Source organism: Panulirus ornatus, chromosome 29, assembly GCF_036320965.1.
Source record: "Panulirus ornatus isolate Po-2019 chromosome 29, ASM3632096v1, whole genome shotgun sequence".
In the NCBI taxonomy this organism is placed as follows: Eukaryota; Metazoa; Arthropoda; class Malacostraca; order Decapoda; family Palinuridae; genus Panulirus; species Panulirus ornatus.
The window spans coordinates 14,630,296-14,649,253 of record NC_092252.1 but is presented as its reverse complement, the minus strand read 5'-3'; the positions used below and the strand labels follow the sequence as shown (position 1 = coordinate 14,649,253).

At 40.3% G+C, this 18,958-nt stretch overlaps 1 protein-coding gene across 1 annotated transcript in view; it reads right to left on the bottom strand.

Moving 5' to 3' along the window:
* LOC139758134 (uncharacterized) overlaps nucleotides 1-15,849 on the bottom strand; it is a 38,977-nt gene extending 23,128 nt beyond the window's left edge. Inside the window, exons 1-2 of the mRNA XM_071679282.1 lie at nucleotides 15,586-15,849; nucleotides 12,438-12,527 (exon numbers count right to left, since the gene is read on the bottom strand). Coding sequence (XP_071535383.1) covers nucleotides 12,438-12,527; nucleotides 15,586-15,778 — 283 coding nt within the window. The 5' untranslated portion in view covers nucleotides 15,779-15,849. The remainder of the gene's footprint in view (nucleotides 1-12,437; nucleotides 12,528-15,585) is intronic.
* Between the last annotated feature and the right edge of the window lie 3,109 nt (nucleotides 15,850-18,958).

The following is an 18,958-nucleotide window of genomic DNA, read 5'->3' as shown; positions in this document are numbered from 1 at the left end:
GAGTGTGGTTGAGAAAGCAGAAGAGGGTGTTTTGAAATGGTTTGGTCACATGGAGAGAATGAGTGAGGAAAGATTGACCAAGAGGATATATGTGTCAGAGGTGGAGGGAACGAGGAGAAGTGGGAGACCAAAATGGAGGTGGAAAGATGGAGTGAAAAAGATTTTTGAGTGATTGGGACCTGAACATGCAGGAGGGTGAAAGGCGGGCAAGGAATACAGTGAATTGGAACGATGTGGTATACCAGGGTCGGTGTGCTGTCAATGGATTGAACCAGGGATTGTGAAGCGTCTGGGGTAAACCATGAAAAGTTCTGTGGGGCCTGGATGTGGAAAGGGAGCTGTGGTTTCAGTGCATTATTACATGACAGCTAGAGACTGAGTGTGAACGAATGTGGCCTTTGTTGTCTTTTCCTAGCGGTACCTCGCATGCATGAGGGGGGAGGGAGTTGTTATTTCATGAATTATGTATATGTATATATATGTATATGTCTGTGTGTGTATATATATATGTATATGTTGAGATGTATGGGTATGTATATTTGTATGTGTGGACGTGTATGTATATACTTGTGCATGTGGGTGGGTTGGGCCATTCTTTCGTCTGTTTCCTTGTGCTACCTCACTAACATGGGAGGCAGTGACAAAGCAAAATATAAAAAATGTTAATGCCACCTAAATGAGAGACAATCTCTAATAAACAGTTTTAAGTCCTAAGAATTTGGCCATGAAAAAAGTATCTAAAAACAAAAGTAGGAAATAAATAATCACCTAAACTAGGATATTTGATTTCTTTCTTTCGTACTTGTTCACAATTTCCTGCATTAATGAGGCAGCGCCAGGAACAGATAAAGAGCTCATTCATCACTCACATCCATTCTCTAGCTCTAGTCATGTGTAATGCCCCAAAACCATAGCATCCCATACAAAAAACATGCTTTGTAAATAAACATATCCGAGTGGAGGTTGTAAACATCTGGATAATTACAAGACAACTAGAGACTGGATGCGAATAAATGAAGACAGTCTGTTCGTGGAACAACCTAGCTAAAGTTGGAAACAGCAAATGTGTGAAATAAGTCATATCTTTGTAAAACAAAACCTTTAATGCTTGGATATCTATGATGGAAAAAGAAATACTAGTAATGCAAGAGAAAACCATAACTTCAATCTCAACACCTAAATCAAAGTAGCTAATCACGAGATTAGCCAAAAAACTTAAGTATTATGCTAAACCTGCATCATAAGCCATTTACATATGGAAATTAAACCTACACTAATACAATAAGTACTGATACAGAGCACATTTTGGCAATATATCTTCTACATCTACCACAGAACACACAGAACCCAAGATTCCGACCCCTACTAGCAAACAAACTCCTTAAGCAAACACAATATACCAAGCACCCACACTTCAACTTTCACCCAAGAAAGGCACAATCACAAATGATCCCATATGAAAGGGTAACTTATAACCTGGGTGAAGACTTCAACCTCACACCAGGAAATGAAAATCAAGCCACTTCATTTCAGGTTATTAAGTAACTGTACTTACCCTGAACGAGGATGCCCAGATGGAGACAATACTTCACAAATTGTAAATGTGAATATTGTAAAACTATCAGTAAAGTGAAAAATATTAGATTCAAACAGACATCTAAATAACTAAGTAAAAAACAAAAAACTAACCAATGAATGTGCAACAAGATTCATAACTTAAGTATACCTATATACATACACAAATATATATAAATATTTCATTTCATAAATGTTTCCTGCACCTCCGAGGAAGCACCAGGAAACAGACGAAGAAAGGCCCATCCGCTCATATACACAGAAATGCCCACATACGCACATATCAACATATACATACACATACATATATACACACACGTACATTTTCAAAATTACTTGCCTTCATCCATTCCTAATTGAGAGAGCAGAGGAGGGTGTGTTGAAATGGTTGGGAAATATGGAGATATGAGTGAGGAAAGATTCACAAAGAGGATGTGTGTGTGTGTCAGAGGTGAAGGGAACAAGAAGCACAAAGAGAACAAATTGGAGGTGGATGGATGACATGAAAAGGATTTTGAGCGATCAGGGCCTGAACATACAGGAAGGTGAGAGGCATGCAAGGAATAGAATTGCAACAGTGGTACACCTTGGTTGACATGCTATCAATGGACTGAACCAGGGTATGCAAGGCATCTGGGGTAAACCATAGAAAGATCTGTGGGGCCTGGATGTGGATAGGGAGCTGTGGTTTCAGTGCATTACACATGACAGCTAGAGACTGGGTGTGAATGAATGTGGCCTTTTTTGTCTGTTTTCCTGGTGTTACCTCAGTGAAGAGAGGGTAGTAGTGCTGTTTTCCTGTGAGGTAGGATAGTGACGGGAATGGAAGAAGGCAAGCAAGTATGAATATGTACATATGTATACATGCATATGACTGTATATGTTGATATGTATGTGTATATTAAATGTGCGTGTATGGATATATATGTGTATGAGTGCGTGGGCCACACTTCAGTTTCCTGGTACTACCTTGCTGACATGGGAAGAGTGGTTTCAGAAATGATAGAGGATGTGTGGATCAGGTGTTTGCTTTGAAGAATGTATGCGAGAAATACTTAGAAAAACAAATGGATTTGTATGTAGCATTTATGGATCTGGAGAAGGCATATGACAGAGTTGATAGAGGTGCTCTGTGGAAGGTATTAAGAGTATATGGTGTGGGAGGTAAGTTGCCAGAAGCTGTGAAGTTTTTATCAAGGATGTAAGGCATGTTATGAGTAGAAAGAGAGGAAAGTGATTGGTTCTCAGTGAATGTCAGTTTGCAACAGGGGTATGTATGAGATGTTTCCATGGTTGTTTGTTTATGGATGGGGTTGTTAGGGAGGTGCAAGAGTTTTGGAGATACGGGCAAGTATGCAGTCTGTTGTCGATAAAAGGGCTTGGGAAGTGAGTCAGTTATTGTTCACTAATGATGCAGTGCTGGTGGCTGATTCTGGTGAGAAAGTGCAGAAGCTGGTGACTGAGTTTGGTAAAGTGTGAAAGAGAGCTGAGAGTAAAGGTGAATAAGAGCAAGGTTATTAGGTTCAGTAGGGTTGAGGAACAAGTTAATTGGGAGGTAAGTTTGAATGGAGAAAAACTGGAGGAAGTGAAGTGCTTTATATATCTGGGAGTGGATTTAGCAGCGGATGGAACCATGGATGCAGAAGTGAGTCACAGGGTGGGTGAGGGGGTGAAGGTTCTAGGAGCATTGAAGAATGTGTGGAAGGTGAGAACGTTATCTCAAGAGAAAAAAGGGTATGTTTGAAGGAATAGTGGTTCAAACAATGTTATATGGTTGTGAGGCGTGGGCTATAAATAATGTTGTGCAGAGAAGGGTGGATGTGCTCGAAGAGATGTTTGAGGACAATATGTGGTGTGAGGTGGTTTGATCGAGTAAGTAATGAAAGGGTAAGAGAGATGTGTGGTAATAAAAGGAGTGTGGTTGAGAGAGCAGAAGAGGGTCTTTTGAAATGGTTTGGTCACATGGAGAGAATGAGTAAGGAAAGATTGACCAAGAGGATATATGTGTCAGAGGTGGAGGGAACAAGGAGGAGTGGGAGACCAAATTGGAGGTGGAAAGATGGAGTGAAAAAGATTTTGAGTGATCGGGGCCTGAACATGCAGGAGGGTGAAAGGTGTGCAAGGAATACAGTGAATTGGAACGATATGGTATACCGGGGTCGACGCATGTGAAGCATCTGGGGTAAACCATGGAAAGTTCTGTGGGGCCTGGATGTGGAAAGGGAGCTGTGGTTTTGGTGCATTACTACAAAACAGATAGAGACTGAGTGTGAACGAATGTGGCCTTTGTTGTCTTTTCCTAGCACTGCCTCGCACACATGAGGGGGACGGGGTTGAAATTTCATGTGTGACGAGGTGGCGATGGGAATGAATAAAGGCAGACAGAATGAATTATGAACATGTGTATATATGTATATGTCTGTCTGTGTGTATATGTATACGTTGAGATGTATAGGTATGTATATTTGCGTGTGGACGTGTATGTATAAACATGTATGTGGCTGGGTTGGGCCATTCTTTCGTCTGTTTCCTTGCACTACCTTGCTAACGTGGGAGACAGCGACAAAGCAAAAATAAATATAAACATATATACACATATTCACACTTGCTCGCCTTCATCCATTCCCAGCACCAACCAGTTAAACAGGAAACAGCATTGTCACCCCCTGCGTCAGCGACATAGCACCAGGAAACATACGAACGAGTTGTATCATCGTATGGAACACTGACAAGTAAAATGTGTTGGCATAGACAGAGCATCATACTGTGAAAAAACATGGCTTCAGGAATTGCAGAGGATGTCTGAACCAAGTGTTTGGTTTCACGAATTTGTGAGGCAAGTATTTGAGAGAAAGCAAGTACTGCGGTATTTATGGTTCTGCTGGAAAAATATGACAGGGACGATAAACATGCTTTAACAAAGGTGATACGAATTTATTTTTTGGAGAAAAGCACCAAATAGCAAAAGGTTTTACTGTCAGTATGTTGTATGTCTTGGAAAGATGAAATGTGAGCAATTCTCAGTAAAGTGGGTCTGCATCAATGGCATGTTATGCAACCATGGATATTCGATCTGTTCACAGAAACGATCATGAGAACCACCATGGCAGTTTAATCTGTTTTTGGAAGTGCAAGGGTCTTAGGGAAAGATGCAAGTTGTCTTTTAAGGAGTGATGGCCTTGAGAGGGGTCAATTGCTGTTTTATATGACAGCACTTTGGTGGCACTCAAGTAAAAAACTGAAGAACCAGATTTGGGAGTGCGTGTAAAATTTGGATGTTAAATAGATGTAAGGTTATAATGTTTAGAAGGGTGATAAGAGAATGTTAAGAGAGACAATGATCAGAGGCAAACCAGAGGAAGTAGGGTGCTTTAGGTAACTGGTACATGACAGCATATCAAACTATGAAAGACAATGAATGACAGGGTGAGAGATGGAGAGGTCTAAGGTCCTGGATGCATTGAGAAGTGTGCCAAAGAAGGGGTCACAGTCTGTGGGAAAAGATGGGCAAGTCTGATGTTACAAGTCTCAAAGAAGTTTCATGGTTACAAGTCTTGAACTCTGAATTAATGTACTTGGAAATTAAATGCCTGAGGACACTTATGTGTTGTGAGTGGAGTTAATTGGATTAGGAATAAAATCAAGATGATGTGGTAGTAAGTACGATATGGGCAGGTAGTAGATGGTGGGCAGCCAATGACCAGCGAAGTTTACTACCAGTACTTCCCACCTGGGTACCAGGAGGGTTAGTGACATCTGCTCAGTGATCCAGCACTTTAGTGGTTGTCAAGTTGCACTTCTCTGACCTAGGCAGTTGTCTTTTCTTTCTGCTTCACTAACAGGCGGACTACTGGCATTCCTTCCACAAACATACTCTCTCTCCTTGTCATATGTAACACTTGACAACACTCAACTTGCATATCTCATTCCTTGTAACTCTGGATCTTCCTGTGGTGAGCAACATGTGCTAGCCCAGCCTTTTGGCAAAAAGGTAGGAGCAGTACATAGCAGTAGTATGTAGGAAGATTTAGGCAGGCATTAGGTAAAAAATTACAGAGTAGGTAGGAACACTTGATAGCAGTAGTCATAAGGATCATTAAGTAGGAGCTTCTGCAAACACTGAATTAGACTTGCCCTCTGCCAGTGACCTGTTTAGGGTGAGGCACTAAAGGATAAGCAGCACTGATGTTCTTTAGTTATGGAGAGACTGTTGCCGTGGCCACCCCTTTGAGGAAGTTCCAATAGGAACAGGTATCAGACACAGAGATAGTAGATAGATAGCACAGTATGACTGAGCTGACCAGGGTGTGTTGACATGTTTGGGACATAAGAGATAAAAGGAGCAAAAACTGAGACTATAAGGATGTAGAGTGGAAAGTGATAAGAGCAAGAGGGATGGTGAAGCAGTTGATAGGACGGAAGGAAAATGGCCTTGATTACCGCGGAGTGAACACTGAAGGGAGTGAGACACATGTATGGGAAAAAGTGGACTGATGTGGTATACAGGGATGGGTGTAATACTGTTAATGGGCTGAGCTAGGGCACAATAAGAGGTTTTCACAAACCAAAAACTATGATCAAGGGCTCTGGTTCCTGTAAATTACACATATCAGCTAAAGAGCACATGTGAAAGATGAGGCTGGTCTTTGTCCATTCACAGTACTATTTCACTAACTCGGTCAATGTTAAAGCACAAAAGTATAAAGCACTAAAGGATAAGAAGCGGCACTGGAGGTCACTAGTCATGGAGACTTTATTCCCGTGGGCCACCGCTATGAGGAAGTTTCAGTTGGGAACAAGTGTCAGGGATATAGATAAATAAAGATGGATGGATAAAATACTATAATGTTAAATTATGCACAGTATAAATAGTTACCAGACTCCACCTGTAAGGTTACAATATGAGTGAGAAGTCCCTTTAGTGAGGCTGTATTTTTGTCCATTGATGAAAAGGAGTAGAATCTCATCAGACTGTTTTTCACTTCAAAGAAGTCCATTTCCTGGCAAATGATTATGGGCAGCCTTATAAGTGAAGGAGCCTTAAAAAAAAAATCAAATAAAAAAAAAAGGGGGGGTGTTCCAGTAGTTGCATTAATGAATAAAAAAAAAAAAAATGATGTCCCCATGCGGGATGAACCAGGACAAAGGTAACTGCAGTGTGAGAGTATGTTTGGTACATCTTTAATAATCTCAATATTTCAAACTCACAAAGTCAGTCAAGTGACATATGGTTATATATTTACTACATAATTCATAATGCCATGTTTTATAAATAAAACCAAACACTGAAATAGTTTAAATAACATCCCATATACACTAGTTCCAACAACATACAAACACCAGGCACATATATAAATTGTACAGTAGACTGAAAATAACTATTTGCTTCATTCCTTAAACATATACATTACACATACCAACAACTGCTTTAGTTACAGAATCTACTATAAAACAAAATCCAAAGGACTAGACAAAAAGTTTCTCTCTGTGTGCCACCTATTTAAAAAAAAAGCTACAAAAACACTTATAATCTGTACCTATCAACATTGTTCTAAACTGCCATTCTTTCATGAAGAAATCAAAGCTGAAACATTTTTCCTGGAATTGTCTTTCCTAAACAATAAATCTGCCACACAAAGCACCACGAAAAATGTCTCCATAGAAAACTGTACATTAATTTCCTTTTCAATATAGGTGTAGAATCAGAAAACCAAATTATTCCTTAAGACAATATTACCCAAATTGCATTCAAAATTATATTTACAAACTCATATATATGAATAATTTTCTAAAATAACGATGCAGTATCCAAGAATCTAATTTCTGACATGAAAATTTCTTAACTATATTTGTACTTTTTACATACTTGATCGCCATTTCCCACATTTCCCCACAAAATAGATTATGGATGTGAGCATCTTTGTTGGTTGTTTTGAACAGACCAACTCACAACCAGTCCACATTACTCCTCAATACAAGAAAATTCCCATGTACACACTTATAAACTACATATTAATGAATATTCAGCAACAGTTAAGGGCAAAAACAAAGGCTTTTTAGAATTCTAGAATCCATCAACATTAGACTTTACAAGCTAGAATTAAACAATAACTGTGTATATTCATACAAAATACAACATTTACATCAATTTACACTTAATACAAGAATGTGTTGTACTGCTTAACTTATTTTGCACCTATGTGTAACATAAATAACATCTCAAAATTCACAGTAAAATATGTTGTATATAAATGTGCTATCTTTACCAACCTTTCTGGATTCCATCGAACATGTTAACAGCTCCAGAAGTTTAAAATAACTGTAGATAAGGTGTCAGTTGCTGGCAACCAATCATGGAACGTACATTGCCTGGGAAAGCGTTCACGGCTGTAAAGACCTTAGAGAATTCTTAGCCACAACATGTGGAGAATATCTTAGTGAACTTAAGATGGTTAAACTGTAAATATACTGCTATTCAGTACCTTAAAAGAATAATTTAAACCATATAAACACATCTTTAATAAAACATGGCATTTATGATTTACAACGTAAATTGTCATTAACATACAGGTTCCCGATGAAGGACTGCGAGTCCAAAATGATGAGATCAACAAAAATGTACCAAACATACTTTTGCTGTCCAACTGCCTTGGTCCTGCTGTATATATACCATGTGGCTGTGTATAAGTGTCCCTCTCTTCATAAATATGTGTCCATGCGTGTGCGTGTCATGATTTATCTACTTATGGATAATTACACCAGGACCAATTTCTAACCTTTATAAAGGTTACTGCTGCTCAAGGTTGCACTACATACAGGATTATGGATATGCTGACTCCTTTGGAATGAGTTCTTTATCAAAGCTCTTCTAATGATACAGTCTTGCCAAAGGTAACGTTCCACTTACAGTATAACCTCAAGCAGGAGAATCCAAGAACGCCAATATAAATATTTGCATAACTATAAATAACGTATTATTTATTAATACATTATACTCAATCACCATTTCCCACATCAGCAAGGTAGCGCCAGGAACAAAGACCCATCCACTCATATCTACATGTGTTCACACACACACACAGCCATATGCATATATGCCCATGTACATATTCATACTCACTTGCCTTCATCCACTTTTATACATATTCACCATTTCACACTTTAGCAAGGTAGCATCAAGAACAGAAGACTGAGCTTTGGAGGAAAAAATATTCAATTGGCCCCCTTCTCTGTTCCTTACCTTCAAAAAGTAAAAACAGGAGGGGAAAGGATGGAGTTAAGATTCTGAGGGATCAGGGCCTGAACATACAGGAGGGAGAGAGATGTGCAAGGAAGAGTGAATTGCAACGATGTGGTATACTTGGGTCGGCGTGCTGTCAACAGACTGAACCAGGGCATGAAAACATCTGGGGTAAACCATGAAAAGGTATGTGGAGCCTGGATGTAGATAGGGAGCTGTGTTTTTTGTGCATTACATATGACAGTTAAACTGAACGAAGGTGGCCTTTTTTGTCTGTTTCCCTGGCACCATCTCCCTGAAGCGGTGTTGCAATGCTGTTTCCTGTGGAGCATGGAGGCGCTGGGAATAGATGATGGAAAAGCAAGTATGAATATATATGTGTATATATGTATATGTACGTGTACGTATATGTTGATATTGTATAAGTACGTGTATGGGCATTTATGTATGTGTGTTTGTGTGTGTGTATATATATCTATATATATAATTTTTTCCTCTTGGTCAATCTTTCCTCACTTATTCTCTCCATGTGACCAAACCATTTCAAAACAACTCTTCTGCTCTCTCAACCACACTCTTTTTATTACCACACATCTCTTTTACCTATTATTACTTACTCGATCAAACCACCTCACACCAGATATTGTCCTCAAACATCTCATTTCCAGCACGTCCACCTTCCTCCACACAACTCTATCTATAGCCCATGCCTCGCAAACGTATAACATTGTTGGAACCACTATTCCTTCAAACATACCCATTTTTGCTTTCTGAGATAATGTTCTCGACTTCCACACATTCTTCAATGCTCCCAGAACTTTCGCCCCCTCTTTCACCCCATGATTCACTTCAGCTTCCATGGTTCCATCTGCTGCCAAATCCACTCCCAGATATCTAAAACCCCTTAATTCCTGTTTTTCTCCATTCAAACTTACCTCCCAATTGACTTGTCCCTCAACCCTACTCTACCTAATAACCTTGCTCTTATTCACATTTACTCCCAGCTTTCTTCTTTCACACACTTTACCAAATTCAGTCACCAGCTTCTGCAGTTTCTCACACGAATCAGCCACCAGCGCTGAATCATCAGCGAACAACAACTGACTCGCTTCCCATGCTCTCTCATCCACAACAGACTGCATACTTACCCCTCTTTCCAAAACTCTTGCATTCACCTCCCTGACAACCCCATCCATAAACAAATTAAACAACAATGGAGACATCACACACAAGGAGAAGTGGGAGACCAAATTGGAGGTGGAAAGATGGAGTGGAAAAGATTTTGAGTGATCGGGGCCTGAACATCCCTGGTTCAATGCATTGACAGCACGTCGACTCCGGTATCCACATCATTCCACTTCACTCTATTCCTTGCACGCCTTTCACCCTCCTGTAAGTTCAAGCCCTGATCACTCAAATCTTTTTCACTCCATCCTTCCATCTCCAATTTGGTTCCCCACTTCTCCTTGTTCCCTCCACCTCTGACACGTATTTACACGAGTGGATGGGCCACTCTTCATCTGTTTCCTATCGCTACCTCGCGATCAAGTATAACAAGCATAACAAATAAGGTGTACGAGTATGAAGAGAGGAGAGTGATTGGTTCCCAGTTAATGTCGGTTTGCGGCAGGGGTGTGTGATGTCCCCATGGTTATTTAATTTGTTTATGGATGGGGTGGTTAGGGAGGTTAATGCATGAGTTTTGGAGAGATGGGCAAGTACAGTCTGTTGAGGATGAGAGAGCCTGGGGAGTGAGTCAATTGTTGTTTGCCGATGATACAGCTCTAGTGGCTGATTTGGGTGAGAAACTGCAAAGGTTGGTGACTGAGTTTGAAAAATTGCATGAAGGAAGAAAGTAGAGAGTAAATGTGAATAACAGCAAGGTTAAAAGATTCAGTAGGGTTGAGGGAAAAGTTAATTGGGATGGAAGTTTGAAAGAAGAAAAATTGGAGGAATCAAAGTGGTTTAGATATCTGGGAGAGGATTTAGCAACATGTGGAACCATGGAAGCAGAAGTGAGTCAACGAGGAGGGGTGTCTGAGAACAATGTAGAATTTGTGGAGAGAACATTATCTCGAGAGCAAAAATGAGCATTTGAAGGAATTGTAGTTTTAACAATGTTATTGGTTGAAAAGCATGGGCTATAAACAGGGTTGTACGGAGGAGGGTGAATGTGTTGGAAATGAAATGTTTGAGGGCATGTGGTGTGGTGTGAGGTGGTTTGATCGAGCAAGTAATGAAAGGGTAAGAGAGATGTGTGGAAATAAAGAGTGTGGTTGAGAGAGCAGAAGAGGGTGTTTTGAAACAGTTTAGACATAAGGAGATAATGTGTGAGGAAAGATTGATGAAGAGGACATGTGTCAGAGGTGAAGGGAACAATGAGAAGTGGGAGTGCAAATTGGGGGTGAAAGGATGGTGAAAAAGATTTTGATCAATCGGGGCATGAACATACAGGAGGGTGAGAGGTGTGCAAGGAATAGAGTTAATTGAAACAATGTGGTATACCAGGGTGGACGTGCTATCAGTGGACTGAACCAGGGGATGTGAAGCGTCTGGGGCAAACCATGGAAAGGTCTGTGGAGCCTGGAGGTGGATAGGGTGCTGTGGTTTCAGCACATTACACATAGACTGATAGAGACTGTGAACGAATGTGGCCTTTTTTTTGTCTTTTCCTGGCACTAACATGCTGAAGCAGGGGGTAGCGATGCTACATCCTGTGTGGTGGGGTAGCAACAGGAATGAGTGAAGGTAAACAAGTAAGAATATAAACATGTGTATATATGTATGTACATATGTAAATATATATGTGGTTTTTCATACTATTTGCCATTTCCCACACTAGCAAGGTAGCATCAAGAACAAAGGACTGAGCCTTTGAGGTAATATCCTTCCTAGGCTCACTCCTCTGTTCATTCTTTTGGGGGAAAAAAAAAAAAATGAGAGGGGAGGATCTCCAGAACCCCACTCCCTCCCCTTTTCGTTGCCTTCTACGACACACATGGAATTCATAGGAAGTACTCTTTCTCCCCTATCTCCAGGGATATATCTATGTATATGTGCATATAAGGGTGTTTCGGCATATGTACGTGTATATGAGTGGATGGGCCATTCTTCGTCTGTTTCCTGGCACTACCTCACTGACGCGGGAAACAGCAATTATGTACAATAAACATATGTATGTGTGTATGCATGTGTGTTATACACATAACCTAGGCAAAATACCCATTTGCTGATCAGTGACGAGCGGAGCATAAGAAGACTAGTCAGATGTATGCAGGATGTCATCCCCATGATTCAAACCCAGGTGGGTGTCTCATGGCCAGCAGCACTAACCACAACACAACAGTGGCCCATAAATATATATATAATTGTGTATGTATAAAAAAAATTTGAACCTTATATCTAATGAAAATAACCAATTGGGAACTAAACCATAATGTAAATGAAATTCATTAAAGTTATGTTCCATTATTACCTTAGTTTTCAAAATAGATAACTAAAGAAAACAAAGATCTGCTTTGAATAACGAGAAGTGCTTGCATCCCACCAAAATTACACTATCATATATCATTTATAATTCGTAATATCCTCCCTAACTCGCCTTCAAATTTAAAAAACTCACCTGTTTCTGTCTTACTAGCAGCTTCAAAGTCCTCAACAAGCTCAGGTACATCATCATCATCCTCATCGATTCCACCAGCTGTTACATTGCCTGGAAATCAAAGAAAGATGAAATTTTCAAAACATGCAAATCTATCATAATCACATACAAATTAGTTCACTGCCATGACTGGCAGTGCGGAAGAATGTGTGGAAGGCAAGAACATCATCTCAAGAGAGCAGAAATGGAAATGTTTGAAGGAACAGTGGTTCCAACAATGTTATTTGGTTGCGAGGCATGGGCTATGCATGGGGTTGTGCGGATGTGTTGGAAATGAAATGGTTGAAGACAATATGTGGTGGGAGGTGGTTTGATCGAGTTAGTAATGAAAGTGTTAAGAGAAAATTGTGGTAATAAAAAGTGTGGTTGAGAGAGCAGAAGACGGTGTGTCGAAATGGTTTGGTCACAAGGAGAAAATGAGAGGAAAGATTGACAAAGAGGATATATGTGTCAAAGGTAGAGGGAACAAGAAGTGGGAGACCAAATTGGAGGTGGAAGGATGGAGTGAAAAAGATTTTGTGCGATTGGGGCATGAACATACAGGAGGGTGAAAGGTGTGCAAGGAATAGTTAAATGGAATTATGTGGTACACCGGGGTCAACATGCTGTCAATGGATTGAACCAGGGCATGTGAAGCGTCTGGAGTAAACCATGGAAAGGTCTGTGGGGCCTGAATGTGGAAAGGGACCTGTTTTTTCAGCGCATTACACATGACAAATAGAGAGTAAGTGTGAATGAATGTGGCCTTTTTTGTCTTTCCCTAGTGCTACCTCTCTAAAAGCTCCTCAATGCAACCACAAACTTCACCCCTCACCCTTCCTAAGCTTACAACATCTCCCAGGGTTCCGTCTGTTACCACGTCTCACTCCAAAGTATGTGAAGTATGACCCTTCATCCAATTTCTCTGCATTCAAACAAACTCAAACCAAGCTATCTATCTCCCCAGTTGACAGAGAAATGTCTTTAGTTCGGCATGATCAAGACCAAGCAATTGCTGAACGAGTATTTTTTCCAAGGATCCTGATAGTTCATCAAAGTGTTCATCCATAAATGTGAACTATCTATTTATATTCATCATACATAATCCCTGTTTCCCGCAACAGCGAGGTAGCACCAGGAAACAAACGAAGAATGGCCCATCCACTCATGTACACGAGTACATAAACGCCCACATACATACATATACATATGATAGAGTTGATAGAGATGCTCTGTGGAAGGTATTAAGAATATATGGTGTGGGAGGAAAGTTGTTAGAAGCAGTGAAAAGTTTTTATCGAGGATGTAAGGCATGTGTACGTGTAGGAAGAGAGGAAAGTGATTGGTTCTCAGTGAATGTAGGTTTGCGGCAGGGGTGTGTGATGTCTCCATGGTTGTTTAATTTGTTTATGGATGGGGTTGTTAGGGAGGTAAATGCAAGAGTTTTGGAAAGAGGGGCAAGTATGAAGTCTGTTGGGGATGAGAGAGCTTGGGAAGTGAGTCAGTTGTTGTTCGCTGATGATACAGCGCTGGTGGCTGATTCATGTGAGAAACTGCAGAAGCTGGTGACTGAGTTTGGTAAAGTGTGTGGAAGAAGAAAGTTAAGAGTAAATGTGAATAAGAGCAAGGTTATTAGGTACAGTAGGGTTGAGGGTCAAGTCAATTGGGAGGTGAGTTTGAGTGGAGAAAAACTGGAGGAAGTGAAGTGTTTTAGATATCTGGGAGTGGATCTGGCAGCGGATGGAACCATGGAAGAGGAAGTGGATCATAAGGTGGGGGAGGGGGCGAAAATTCTGGGGGCCTTGAAGAATGTGTGGAAGTCGAGAACATTATCTCGGAAAGAAAAATGGGTATGTTTGAAGGAATAGTGGTTCCAACAATGTTGTATGGTTGCGAGGCGTGGGCTATGGATAGAGTTGTGCGCAGGAGGATGGATGTGCTGGAAATGAGATGTTTGAGGACAATGTGTGGTGTGAGGTGGTTTGATCGAGTGAGTAACGTAAGGGTAAGAGAGATGTGTGGAAATAAAAAGAGCGTGGTTGAGAGAGCAGAAGAGGGTGTTTTGAAGTGGTTTGGGCACATGGAGAGAATGAGTGAGGAAAGATTGACCAAGAGGATATATGTGTCGGTGGTGGAGGGAACGAGAAGAGGGAGACCAAATTGGAGGTGGAAAGATGGAGTGAAAAAGATTTTGTGTGATCGGGGCCTGAACATGCAGGAGGGTGAAAGGAGGGCAAGGAATAGAGTGAATTGGAGCGATGTGGTATACCGGGGTTGACGTGCTGTCAGTGGATTGAATCAAGGCATGTGAAGCGACTGGGGTAAACCATTGAAAGCTGTGTAGGTATGTATATTTGCGTGTGGACGTATGTATATACATGGGTATGGGGGGGGGGGGTTGGGCCATTTCTTTCATCTGTTTCCTTGCGCTACCTCGCAAACGCGGGAGACAGCGACAAAGTACAATAAATATAATATAAAAATATACATATAAATACACACACATTACATACACATGAGCATATTCATACTTGCTTGCCTTCATCCATTCCTGTTGCATTCATCTCATTCAATGAACTCATATTACAAGGGGTCCTTGCTTAATGTACTCCTGAAAAGTGTTACTTGTAGGGCACTCTATGTGCTATTTCAAGGCCACTGTCACTAATGTATGCTCCCAGCATGTTCACATTATTCTCCCCAATTCTCTTTAAATGATCTATTGATCTACTGCAATTCTAATATTATTTCTATGTAACGAGCTGCAAATCAAACACCATAATGGCCAACAAATGATCATCAATTTTCTTTTACACAGTATCCTGGCCCCTGGAAACTTTTAGCTATTACAGCAATACACATAGAGTGTTTGAGTTCCAAGTTTAAAACTACAAAAAACATTTCTTGCACAGCACAGGCAAACATATGAGAGCTGTACCCACAAATACTTAAATTTCCACTCCCCACCACCATTTGCTAATTCATCAATATCTCTAATAATATGTTCCTCACTTGGTATGCTCATCAGAGGCAAGTATTTACATCAAGTAAACATAAGCTAAATGTGGAGATAATGATATCTCCTTTCAACAACTCCCAGCAGATGAAAAAAACCCTTTCCCAAACATACCAGCACTAACAGATGATGCAAGCCGTTTCAACTGGTTGAATCCTTCAGTTCCAAGATGGTTTAGAATACCAGGCAGCATTTCTGTAACCTGCTTACTCTCTGCATGACCAGATACAGCAAAAGTATTAGCATTTAATGATGCCTGTACCTTAGGGTTGTTGAAGTGTATTACAGAGCCATCATCCTTAATCATGTTCACCTGAAAAAATAAAGAAACTACTTAGTTTTATAAACACATGGTAACCATCATCCTTCCCTACTGATGTTATCATCTGTGAGAGAATAATTGATGTGTACCCAGCTGCAGTGTAGCAATCAGAGGTAAAGCAAACAATAACCTACCATACAAGAAAAAGCCTAAGCACTTTAATGATAAAAGTACAAAAACACCAACCTGGACTCTGGTGCTTTGCATGATCAACCCATTTCACACCACACATCATCAACTATTTCATTTCAAACAAACTCACCCTCTTCCCTCCTTTAGGGTTGAAAGCCCAAGAAAAACCTGTTTAACACTGAAGGAATTAGTATAACATATCATACCCATCTCTGCCTCAACATGCAATGACCATTCTTTCTACATGATCCTTAACTTTAGCCTACAGAAGTCTCTTCAGTCATTAGGAAGTGGATGGAAAAATTCTGCTCTCCTCAGTTCCACTACCACTATGTGAACTGTCATCAAACTGCAGGTCATGCATACTTGCTGACACCATAGAAATTAGGTAGATTTCTGGATAACGTATGGGAAGAGCACAGTGTCTCAGCAGGATGTGAAAAAATATGTGGAATGTGAAGAAATAACTTACTTGCAGGATAATTTCCATTGAATTTCATGAAAAGTCAAGAAAAGGGAAGCCTGTGCTAAATGCACCCTTACTGACCCTCCACTAATGGAAGATACGTAACATATGCTCCTAACTTACTATGCAAGTAATCACTGGGCGTTTAAGTTCTTTGATATCAGTTTAAGGCCAAAAAGCTACAATACTTCCAAAGAAAAAAACACCCAATATTCCTCCCACTTGTGCCAGCCACTCATGTCCTTATACTTATTCAGTGTGAATAAAGGACTTCTAACATTCATTTTACTCAACACACTGTCTATATAGAAAATCGGTGTAATTTTAAGATAAAGATCTTTCAATATCCTCCCCACACTAACCAGCTTATTTCCCTCAGTCATTTTCAAATATCTATTAATTTACCTTCTTTTTTTTTTTTTTTTTTTTTTTTTTTTTTTTTTTTTTTTTTTTACAAATACCCATGGACCAGTTCCTATAAAAGAAACTAAGTGCTCACCAGGACCTTTCTAAAGACTCCTGTGGCTCAAGGATGCAATGCTTCCAATAGTTGTGAAACATAGACTCCTTTGGAGTGAATTCTTTCAAAAGACTGTATTCCCTATGATAAAATCTTGTTAAGTTTGAGTTACCAGTAGCAATGTAACCTCAAACATGTGCAGTCTAGTATCACCTGCGTTTTTTTTTTCATGCTAGCTGAGATGGCAAAGCCTTTCCTTTAACAACATATATGTACATACTTGCACTGTTTTCATGCATATTCACCATTTCCTGCATCAGCAAGTAGTGTTAAGAACAGAGGACTGAGTCTTAGAGAATATCTTCACTTCAGTCCCTTCTCTATTAATTTTTTAAAGTGAGGAAAAAAAAGGAGGAAGGGGGGGGGGATTTCCAGTTCCCACCTCCTCTTTCAGTCACCTTCTACAACATGCAGAAAATACTTTGAAAGTATTCTTTCTCCCATCGCCAGGGATAATGTATGTATTTATCCATTATACTTTTTCGCTGTCTCCCACATTAGCGCAAGGAAACAGACGAAAGAATGTCCCAATACACCCACATACACATGTATACATATACAAGCCACACACACACATATGCATACACAGACATATCTATTTTGCTTCGTCACGGTCTCCCGCATTAGCAAGGTAGGGCAAGGAAACAGACGAAAGAATGGCCCAACCCACCTACATACACATGCATATACATACACATCCACAGACGCAAATATACATACCTATACATCTCAACGTATACATACATATATATATATATATATTATATATATATATATATATATATATATATATATATATATATATATATATATAACACACACAGACATATACATATATACACATGTACATAATTCATAGTCTGCTTTATTTGTTCCCATCGCCACCATCGCCACACATGAAATAACAACCCACTCCCCCTTCATGTGTGCAAGGTAGCGCTAGGAAAAGACAACAAAGGCCACATTCGTTCACACTCAGTCTCTAGCTGTCATGTAATAATGCACCGAAACAACAGCTCCCTTTCCACATCCAGGCCACACAGAATTTTCCATTGTTTACCCCAGACGCTTCACATGCCCTGGTTCAATCCATTGACAGCACGTCGACCCCGGTATACCATATCGTTCCAATTCACTCTATTCCTTGCACGCCTTTCACCCTCCTGCATGTTTAGGCCCCGATCACACAAAATCTTTTTCACTTCATCTTTCCATCTCCAGTTTGGTCTCCCACTTCTCCTCGTTCCTCCACCTCCGACACATATATCCTCTTGGTCAATCTTTCCTCACTTATTCTCTCCATGTGACCAAACCATTTCAAAACAACTCTTCTGCTCTCTCAACCACACTCTTTTTATTACCACACATCTCTTTTACCTATTATTACTTACTCGATCAAACCACCTCACACCAGATATTGTCCTCAAACATCTCATTTCCAGCACGTCCACCTTCCTCCACACAACTCTATCTATAGCCATGCCTCGCAAACGTATAACATTGTTGGAACCACTATTCCTTCAAACATACCCATTTTTGCTTTCTGAGATAATGTTCTCGACTTCCACACATTCTTCAATGCTCCCAGAACTTTCGCCCCCTCTTTCACCCCATGATTCACTTCAGCTTCCATGGTTCCATCTGCTGCCAAATCCACTCCCAGATATCTAAAACCCTTAATTCCTGTTTTTCTCCATTCAAACTTACCTCCCAATTGACTTGTCCCTCAACCCTACTCTACCTAATAACCTTGCTCTTATTCACATTTACTCCCAGCTTTCTTCTTTCACACACTTTACCAAATTCAGTCACCAGCTTCTGCAGTTTCTCACACGAATCAGCCACCAGCGCTGAATCATCAGCGAACAACAACTGACTCGCTTCCCATGCTCTCTCATCCACAACAGACTGCATACTTACCCCTCTTTCCAAAACTCTTGCATTCACCTCCCTGACAACCCCATCCATAAACAAATTAAACAACAATGGAGACATCACACACAAGGAGAAGTGGGAGACCAAATTGGAGGTGGAAAGATGGAGTGGA